The sequence below is a fragment of the Sciurus vulgaris genome (assembly GCF_902686455.1).
Source record: "Sciurus vulgaris genome assembly, chromosome: 2".
NCBI lineage: Eukaryota > Metazoa > Chordata > Mammalia > Rodentia > Sciuridae > Sciurus > Sciurus vulgaris.
Window position 1 is genome coordinate 114531166 of NC_136462.1, and position 10643 is coordinate 114541808.

General features: G+C 37.5%; 1 protein-coding gene across 1 annotated transcript; it reads left to right on the forward strand.

Annotated features, from left to right (window-relative positions):
* Nucleotides 1-331: 331 nt before the first annotated feature.
* LOC306655205 (uncharacterized protein C15orf61) lies at nucleotides 332-5172 on the forward strand. Its single transcript, XM_079129598.1, has 2 exons — nucleotides 332-747; nucleotides 4943-5172. Exons 1-2 carry the CDS (start codon nucleotides 402-404, stop codon nucleotides 5068-5070), a joined length of 474 nt encoding a protein of 157 aa, XP_078985724.1. The 5' UTR covers nucleotides 332-401; the 3' UTR covers nucleotides 5071-5172.
* The last annotated feature ends 5471 nt before the right edge of the window (nucleotides 5173-10643 follow it).

Sequence of the window (10643 nt, forward strand, 5' to 3'; positions counted from 1 at the left end):
AAGGGAGACCTGAGTTTGAGTTCTCCCACTCGCCAGGGCAGTAATTTAATTGTTTTACATTCTACACTCCATACTCCAAGTGGTAATTCCGCCCCTGCTCCTGGGTTTTTAATGACTACCGGAGGTCACAAGCAACAACTTTACTCCCTTCTATGCTCAGGGTTCCCTGACGCTTCCCTTTTGCCGCCCCTCTGTTCTCTGGGGATTCTGCTCCCGCAGCGGCCGCGGGCCCGCTGTGCGCACGCGCCGCCGCGCCCCGGGGGCCCTCCTGCACCTGCGCAGCGCCCGCTGGGCGTTCCCGCCGCTCGCTGAGGGGAAGCGGGCACGCGCGCCCCAGGCTCCGCCCCCGCGGCGCGCGTCCCCGCAGCAGGCAAGGTTCTGCGTCCTCTGCGCGGCAGGCTATGGAGGCCGTGCGGAGGGCCCACGAGGCCGCGCTGCGGCTGCTGCTGTGCGGGCCCTGGGCCTCGGGCGCCGCCTCCCGCCCGAAGCCCTGCGCCTCGGAGGTGCTGACGCGGCACCTGCTGCAGCGGCGCCTGCCGCACTGGACCTCTTTCTGCGTGCCCTACAGCGCCGTTCGCAACGACCAGTTCGGCCTCTCGCACTTCAACTGGCCCGTGCAGGGCGCCAACTACCACGTCCTGCGCACCGGCTGCTTCCCCTTCATCAAGTACCACTGCTCCAAGGCCCCCTGGCAGGACCTGGCCCCGCAGAACCGCTTCTTCACGGCGCTCAAGGTCGTCAACCTCGGTGAGTGGCGACGGCCGCGCCCGACCCAGCGAAGCAGGTCCGCCCAGGGCTGTCGCACTGTCCACAAAGCACGCTACAGACGTTCGCGCCCCGAGGCCGAAGCGCGCCCGAGGCCAGGCGCCCGGCCCTGCGAAGCGCGGTGGTCCCCCGACTCCCGGCCCCACCCCCAGGGAGGCCTTCGGGGACTCGCCTAATGCACCTGTCCAATGTATTCCCCCAGGAGACGCTTAGCCCACTGAGCTGTTGGTTGCTGGGCTGCTTGCCCCCAGACCCGCTGGCCAGTACTGCGGGACCACCCAGCACCACCAGAGCAGGGGGCAGTCCCCCGCACGTCCGGCCACTGGGAAGGCCCTGCACTGGGTAGTGAGGCGGATGTAAGGAAACGTCTCCAGTGCACAGTGACTCTGAAGTTAAGTGTCAGTGCATTGCAGGTTTCTTTTCCCCTGAACGTCACTGTGTGGGTGCGTTTATATGACAAAAACTGGAGCTACTTTTTAAGTTTCTTTGTTTTCTTTAGATGAAATCCCACCATGTTTGTTTCACTTAAAGATCTAAAGGTTTTCACCTGGCATATTAGCTTCCTCAGGTGCTAGGCCTAAAGGGCATTTAAAAGAATCTGCCTCTTTAATATTTGTATGTTTTCCTAGAAACATTCTTAACAGTATTTACTTTAACTGGATGTTTATTTTCTTTTGATTCAATGACAGAAGAGGCATGCACTTGAACATTTTATACGTCAAGGAAAAATATAAGGCCTCAAGATAATTTGGATCTGTTAGTAGCTGATAGAAATCTAGATTTCAGTGATTCAAAAATCTAGACATGGGAGCTGAACCATGTTACCAACTAGATTTTTAAAGCCAGAATTAAACTAAACGATGGGTAGCTGTACTAGTATTGTATAATCTGGAAGCTCATTAAATTTAAGTATGGCACTGTATTTTTACTTACAATAATTCACATGTGTCACTAATGGAATTTTTGAGTCATAGCTTCACTGGAACTATCCTAGGCTCAATCCAGTAAGGAGAAGATTATTTAGCAACTGTCTAATCCTTTAAAAGTATGTCTTATTATTTGACTGATGGGACTATACAGAACCAATTGAGAGGTTGGCCTAAAGTTGAGGAGTGAGGTTATTTAGAAAAATGAGTGCAAAGTATTTGGAAAGACTAGAATGATAACTAAATTCAAAAAGAATGAGTTTAACATTTTCAGAATTATTCCCATATGTAAGTAATAGATTATGAAAAGTATAATGGCAAAGCTATAGACAAACCATAGGAACTGAATGCCTTTATAAAAAAATGTCACAATTCAAAACTTAACATTTTGTTTAAGATCACCTTGATTAAGGGCTTCTCTTTTAGATGTAGATATTAAGACATCAGAAAAAAAAAAAAAAAATCCAGAACATTCCCCAAGTAGAAAAATGAAACCTTTGAGAACAAACAACTGTAGTTTTATTATGTAGAACAAATCCTGCTTAAATGGGAATAAGAGTTTTAAATGCAGCAAAAAGGAAAGAAAACTTATTGCTCATGCATGCTTTAATTTAAACAAATTGCTTTACACCAATAAAGGGAATTTTTTCGGAACTTTTTAAAGGGTACTGTAATCCCCAATTTAGTAAAATTTAGTTTTTATTTTTTAGTTTTATTTTTAGTTTTTAGTTTTTATTTTGTCTCAAAGAGGGGAGTATGAATTAGAATCCTTTCCTATTCTGTACAATTGCCCCTCTGGATCAAGTACATTAATAAGAATACTAAGGATTTTATTCCTCTTCTTTCCTTCCAAATTAGTAATTATGGAGTAGTTCATTTTTCCATTTTGTAAATAATAAAGATTTCTGTTTACGCATTTGTTCCTTTTCTCTTCCGCCTTCCCTTCAATGAAAGCTGACATTTTACTGATGGTTTATCAGTCTGAGTATCCTGCTGGGAAATAGATTGAGATTTAAGAAAAGCAACTTACCATTGGAATGAATGGGTAATCAGAGACTTACTACAAAGTTCTAATTTTTTTTAAGTGCTTAATTTGACAGTGGTTTACCTACTGTTCAACTGACTCAAAATGAATTATTATGCAAAGAACTGATTTTCAAGTTCATTTTGATGTTATGATGTGTTTCAGATAGTCTGGAAAAAATAGTCTTTCATGGAATCTTATAGACTTTAAAGCATATGAGTTATGTGCAAAGAATTTTTTATGTATAAATTATAGAAGTGGCAACTCTTCTCATTTAGTGTATCCATCTGACTACATTATATAAATAGCTAACAGAGAAAAAGAACAGAATTTCTGATTCCCATATCACAACTTCATCCCCTGTCAAACAGCATTATGGATAATCAGTTCCTAGTTATTTCTTAATAAAAGACAATGTAGCTATCATTAAACTGGTAATCTTTATAATCAGTCCTCCATTTTAGTTGAAAGAATATGTGATTTTTTTTCAGAAATATGAATTTTTCAGAGTATCTATATTTTAACCAAATATTGAAGTGAATACTATAAAACAAAATTCTTAGCATCACCACCATTCCTTACATTTATATCCTCAGCATTGTCTTAACAGGCATATTTTATGTATTTTACCCTTAGTATTTTTAGAAAATTAACAATTGCTTCTAGAGTTTGTTTCTTCTTCACTGCGTTGCTTTTCAGCTTTTGGAGTTGTCTGTTGCATTTTGAATTTATTTTTTATTACAACTGCTCCCTGTACTCCTTCCTCACTTCTGCCTATCTTGTTCACCTTCTTCACTTGTCTACTTCCTACTGACTCCAATGTGACTTACCTTTTCTCTCTTTCTTTATGGATAAAGAATTTACAAATAGCATTACTACCTAGGTTTTGCGACATTTTTGTGGCAGTTCTCTTAAAGTGTTTAGAAATTCTTTTGGACATTCTCAGGGCAAAGAAGGCAACATGCCAAAACAGGTTTCATTGGGGTTCTAGGGCACCCTGTGATAACAACAAACTGTGACCCTGTATATTCCTAAAAATAGAAAAGTCCCAGTCTGAAACGGCATATTTTTCTCTTTTCTCATTACCAGCTACTGATGCTTCTCCTGATTAATCTGTGGCATCACAGAGGCTGGGATGCAGCTCCAGGGGGAATAAGCACAGAGTAGTCCCACACACTTACACATGCAAAAAGAGCATAACACTTGAGTATACTTCTGGAGGAAAATAAGAAAAATTTAGCAAAATGATCAGTCCTTAATATGTGTTGATTCCCTAATAACTAGAAAGAAGTGATTTTCCAAATGTGCAGCTAAGCTTTTAGATTGTCTCTTTCTGCCCATTTTATACACAGGAGCAATAAAATTAATACTTGTGCCTAGGATACAATATTTGTTACTGATTCACGTGCCTATGGTTTTATACGTGTTTCTAATATATTAGTAGTCATTGACTTTAAATAAGTGACTTTTAAAAAGATAGGAATTATGAAAGTTTTGTTTTGTATTGTATGCACATGAGGGCTTAATTCATATCCCTGGGTTGTACGTGTTTAGTTTCATGTATAACAAATGGCAGCTACTCTCAAAGAGCAAAATCTTATCAATGGTGATATTCCAGAGAAAAAAATGTGTTAAGAGTCTCTTAGATACTTTTCCCAAACAGACTGAAACAAGATTGTTTTCAAATCGTAGAAATTCTAGTGAGAATTTTTTTTTCATGCATGTGAACACTGAGATAGAGTTAGGTTTGCCTTAGATTTTGAATATAGCTATTTGACCCAGTTTCTAAGTTGTACAAAGATTACTTTAGCCATCAGTGTTATTGTGTGACTTAAAGGACAGTAAAGTTGACCTAGTAATTTTAGCTCAAAGCTAATAATCAGGAGCATTTACAACTAAATTAATGAATATTCTTCTCCATTTACTTATTTGTGAAAGGAATTTAGAATTACTTCATAATTACTTGAAGGTAATGAATTAGGGAAGTTAAAATTTACTTCAGCCTTAGCTACAGTTTCAAGAATCTATAGGCTAACATAATTGCCACCATGTTCGACAAACAGATGAAATTGAGCTCTCAGATACATAGTCGTTGTATTTTTGGTTTTTATAACGTTACTTGTTAACATTGCTGAAGAGTGTTATGTGATTAGTAATATGACAAATACATGGACACATGAATAGTTAAGTATTGATGTTCACAAATAACATATTCGTTTTTTTCTAGGTATTCCAACTTTATTATATGGACTTGGCTCCTGGTTATTTGCCAGAGTCACAGAGACTGTGCATACCAGTTATGGACCAATAACAATATATTTTCTAAATAAAGAAGATGAAGGTGCCATGTATTGAAAATGTACATTGGAGAATATAAGTATCTGTGGATTTTCTCTTGTGTGTATGTGCAATATTTATTTTTGATTCTTTAGAATAAAACTTTTGCAAACACCTTTTTCTGTCTGACTCTTTAAGATGAATCATTACCCTCCAGAGGTGAAACTTCATAAGTTGCTGTATATTTCAGACTCTGTTTAGCTAATGGGAACTACAAACATGAAGCTTCACACCAATGTACTCTAAAACTAGGTTAAGTGACAGATTAAAAAAAATGATTCTATTACATAGATTCTATGAATAGGTGTTAATAATTTAAATTGAAGAGAAATATAGATGCCCACACAAAAGGGAGAAAAAATCTTTTATATGACATTAGAAAAAAGTAGAAGATATCTGGGTAGGTAGTAGAAATTAATATTATATCATTGGCAAATCCAAAATTGATGAGAATCTGTAATTTAATATCTAAAGTAGTCAGATGCCAGGATTTTGCACGGAAATGTTTTAAAGCTCTTGTGGCATTTATCTGGAAGAGGGGGGTGCTGAAACTTCTTGTTGCTCAAACAATCCCATAGTATTTTTTTTAACGTAATAACAACTCGGGTTAATGTAAGTGCAACAAGATGAATGAAATGAAGACTTATTAAAAGTTAAAATAGCATGCTGATAAAGCTATAAGAACAATTAAGATCTAGAAAGACCCAGAAAAATAAATTTGGTAACTGTTCATAAAAGCAATTAACTGAAATAGTACATATCCATAGACTTGTTGGCAATGGGGAGTGGGCTGAAAATTTAAAAGACCTGATGGCACTTTTGCATTAGAATTTTATTAAGTTAATTGCATTTTTGAAAGCAAAGTCATTAAAAAAAATTTATCCTTGGGGATAGTCACAAAATACCCAGACGAATGGTGAATTTCAGAAATTTGGAGTAATTTAGGGAGAACTAAGTAGAACTATTTAATTTCTAAACCAATGGGTGTTTAAGATTTATGATCTCTCCCATAATTACAAACATACATTATATATCATTTTATGTTAATGTGTTGCTGATATTCTGCAATGTGTACACATTTTTATAGGAAAACATTTTACAAAATTTAACCAACATTTGGATGTTTACTCCTGGCAAGTAAGTAGAGAAAGTGAGTGGAAGTGGTGGAGGTGAAAGCACCATGGTAATGAATGAATGTGATCTGACTCCCTCAAAGGTCGTCATTTTAAATGCACTACTGAGAATGAACTGTTCTTCAAATATATGTAGTGTTCACTTGTCTAAAAGCAAGTCTAAATAGCACTTTAATCAAAGAAGTATGTATGCCAATATATTTAGTCCAGACGAATATACTTGGCACTAGTTAAATGAATGGCTTACACAAAGGAGATAGTGTTACATTAAATTCATTAATAATAAAACTGACTATTAGCATTTTGCAAGAAAGGCTAGAACTGATTTCCTCTGTAATGGGCAAAGTTAAATAACTATAGCTCATAAGTTTTAAGTCAAATACTGCTCATTCATTGCTACTGATCTTGTCAATACTTGCTGTAAAGGTTTGGTCCCAACACAAGGCTGATAAAATGGTTTTTAATTACCAGACTATAAATACAGCTTTTCAGTAAAGTCGTACCTCTTTTCACACAGGCCTGTTTGATTTCTGATAATTTGTACTGCTGACTCTGCTTACCTGTTTTTCAATAGCTATAGTCAGTGTGACTTCTTGTCCATATGGTGATAGGTAAGTCTCCTTGGAGAACATCTTTGACAAACTACCCTATTGATCTCTGTAATTCTCTGCTGCTTGCAGCATTAAATAGAGCCCTGATTTCTTGTCTGATGTGTTCACTGTGTAACAATTAAGCAAATGTAATATTTTCTTGTATTACATGAAAATCAATAGACCTCTTGCTCTTTTGGAGTTGATCATGGTAAAGGATGAACTCAGTGGTGGCTAAGGGCATAGTTCAAAAATTAAAATATCATTCGTTGGATTTATTAAGTCATAGTGAGCCTTTTAGTATGAAAATTGCTTCTCATTGAACAGTAAAGGTTTACGTTTTTTCTTTAAAATTGTATATTACATAGAAGCATTGTGGCCTAAAAGGGATAAAATATGAATACTGGAAGCTAGGACACAGTCTATTTTTAGTATCAGTGCTGTCTTTTTGACCTAAGGAAAACAACTCCACTCCTTTGTGTCTTAGTTTTTCCGTCTGTAATGTGAGAAGAACAATACAAGAGCCCCTTCTAACTAAAATGTGTCATGAATATACTTGTAAACACATTTTATTTCAGTAAAAGCTCTATTTTTGTAATCCACCTTCTTCTGTTCCTTATATTTATAAAGGACTTTATCAATAAAAGATTTCAGAAATAAGGCAAGGTGGGGAGAGGGAGAAAAACTGAAGTCAGTTTGTGTGTATCTGTGCTGGTGTCCACTCACCTAAAGGGGCTAGGAGGCGCCTGATTGGGCTCTGCCCTTCTGGATGTCAGGAGTTCACTTAGTTAATGAAACCATTAATTTAGCTTTTCTGCCTATATTTATTTTAGTAGAAGTTTGTCTTTAATCTGTGCAAAACTTATAAAATGAAAATGTGCTTTTAGTACAAAACCTTGCATCTCTTGTTTCCCTATATCAGTTATCAAGTATTGGAAGAAATTTCTAGATAAAATTTTTAGTTCCTGTGTAAGTTATAAACCACTATGAAAATGGAGGAACAATTGGGAGAATGAAAGAGTTTACTGATATAAAAACAGCTGGTTTTTCCAGTTGTAGATTTCCTAACATACCCAATTGTACAAATAGTTATAATTTCTTTCATCATATATTTGGCTATTAATTTACTGTTTTGCTAATTATTGATGTCAGTAAAAATTGAAGTATTTTTAATTATTATGAGCCATATGTATCTTTTTGAAAATTTTTTAGTTGATGGATCTTTATTTTATTTATATGCAGCACTGAGAATAGAACCCAGTGCCTCACACATGCTAGGCAAGTGCTCTACCAATGAGTCTCAAACCCAGACCAAAAGCCATATGTATTTTTAAGTCCATTTTATTTCATGTCATTGATGTTCACCAAAAATTGTAAGCACTGAACATCTGTAATTCTTCACAAACTACCTTTTCAATCTACTAAAGAATGAATGATGTCTAGATGAGTGAGATGACATAAAAGGCAAGGATCTTGGTTTCACTTCACTTAAGAGCTAATGCAGGTAACAGAAACCTTATCCTAAAGCTAGTGGGTCAGGTATCTACTTTTTTTCAGCACTTAACATTGAGACAGTAATAACATTTGGGAGCATCTTAACCTAAACAAGTACTTAGCATTACATCTCACCTGGGTCAACAGTCTAGGGTATCGGAGTTAAACTGTGTTACTGTAAATTAATGGAAAATGTAACTGCACTTTGCTGAAAGATCAATGTTCAATAAAGGCTGCACAATCAAATCTTGTTGCAATGATTGAGGTCTTTAATTGCCTTTCAAAGATAAGGTGGTAATCAACACAGCTTTAACTGATCTTTTTTACTAGTTCAATTACATGCTAATGACTAGTGCCAAGTCAGAATCTTTAACTACTTATACTTATTAAATCTTATGTTAGTAATGAAAAATTACTTAAGCTACACAATCAATAGTATACAAATCTTCTTTACTATATTTCACTCTTCTCCTATTTTGTGTGCTTGATAAATGTTTCACAAGAAATCTCCCAACACTAAGAAGTGTTATTAATAGTGACCACAGTCTAAAGATTACTTTTCTAATATAAATTAGAGATCAGATGTGGAATAGAGATCAGATGTGGAATTTTTCCTTCAATAAAAATGTGGCTAAAATAGTTTCCACTAGTTATATATTTGGTCATTCAACTCCAACACAGTTCTGTTCTGCTAGTGGAGAATACTAATACAACTGGACTAAAATCTAGCTTGTTTTTATTAAGTTCATTTCCAAATATTCCATTAGGTTTTTAGTAATGAAACTTGATTTTGCATAGAGCCTACAAAATTCTTATGTTCTGGGAAAGGATAAAAGTAAACTCAAATGACGAATGAAAATACAGATACATTGAACATGAAAATTTAAAATTTCTGTGCTTCAGAGGATGTGATCAAGGAAATAAAAAGACAACCCACAGAATGGGAGAAAATATTTGCAAGTCATATATCTTTGAGGGATTCATAACCAGCATATAAAAAGAACTTTTAAAATGCAACAACCCAACTGAAAAATGTATTCAAAAACACATTTCTTCAAGCAGATATACAAATAGCTAATAAACACATGCAAATCAAAACCACAATGAGATACCCCTGCATATCTACTAGGATGACTAACCAAAAAGAAGCGTGAGTCAGGATGTGGAGAAACTGGAACCCTCATACGTGGCAGTGGCAATGTAAAGTGGATGAAGCTGCTTTGGAAAAGTCTAGCAGTTCCTCAAAATATTAAATAAGGAGTTGCATGACTCAGCAGTTCTGTTCCTAGGTATATATCCTAGAGAACTGAAAACAAGTCCATGCAAAAACTTGTATATGGGACTGGGGAAGTGGCTCAGTGGTAGAGTGCCCCTGAGTTCAATCCCCCGCACCAAAAAGAGAAAAACTTGTATATGAATATTCATATCAGTATTATTTGTACTAGCAAAAAAAAAAAAAAATGGGAATGAAGCCAGAATTAAGGACAGGTAGTTAGTGTAGAAATAGGGGATCGGGTCAAATCGAGGAAATGAAGCCATGAAGCCATCTGCCTCTGGAAGTTGGAGACTGCCCCTGGGAGAATGGAATGTCAAGGATCTCCGGAGCTCATTGATTACCACATTTACCTGCCTTTATCAAGGACTGCAAGCCAGGAGCTGCTAATTAATGCCCCCCACCCCCCACCCCCGCCCTTAGCTGCCTGAATCACCCTGGCCCTCCCCCTGCCCATGGCTTCTCACTTTATGCAAAACCGGGCCTAGTCAGAAGGCAGGAAGGAGCGCTAAGCGGGGAGAGAACTGGAGAACAAAAGAGACTTTAACCTATAAAAGATGCTGGGTGCACTCACTTCTGGGGACTTTAGAACATCAGCCATGGCCCCCTTCTCCCTCCCGGGAGAAGTCTGTATTATTACCTTTAAATAAAACCTACTTAATATGCTTGCCTTGGCGTGCTTCTCTAGTGTTCAAACTTCAACATTAGAAGGAGCAGAACTCGTCACCATTAAACGGCGGTATCAGGAATAACTCCAATAGCTATCAATTGATGAACAGATAACTAGAATGTCATAGTCATACAATGGAGTATTATTCAGACAATAAAAGGAATGAAGTACCCACAGATGAAACAACACTGATGAACTTGAAAACACTGTTAACAAGAAGTCCGTCATAAAAAAAACCACATATTGAATAATTACATTCATATGGAATGTCCATACTAGGCAAATCTATACAGACAAAGAGCAAGTGAGTGAGTGCTCAAGGTCGGGAGGTTGGAAGGAAATGGGGAGTGACTGCAAGTGAGATGTGGCATTTATTTAAGGGGTGATGGTTGTAAAATTCTGTGACCATATTCAAACTGTTGAATTGGACA

Coding starts and splice junctions, on each gene's coding strand:
- LOC306655205 (XM_079129598.1), top strand. CDS start 402: ATGGAGGCCGTGCGGAGGGCCCACGAGGCCGCGCTGCGGCTGCTGCTG. Junction 748..4,942: donor GCTCAAGGTCGTCAACCTCG/GTGAGTGGCGAC, acceptor GTTTTTTTCTAG/GTATTCCAACTTTATTATAT.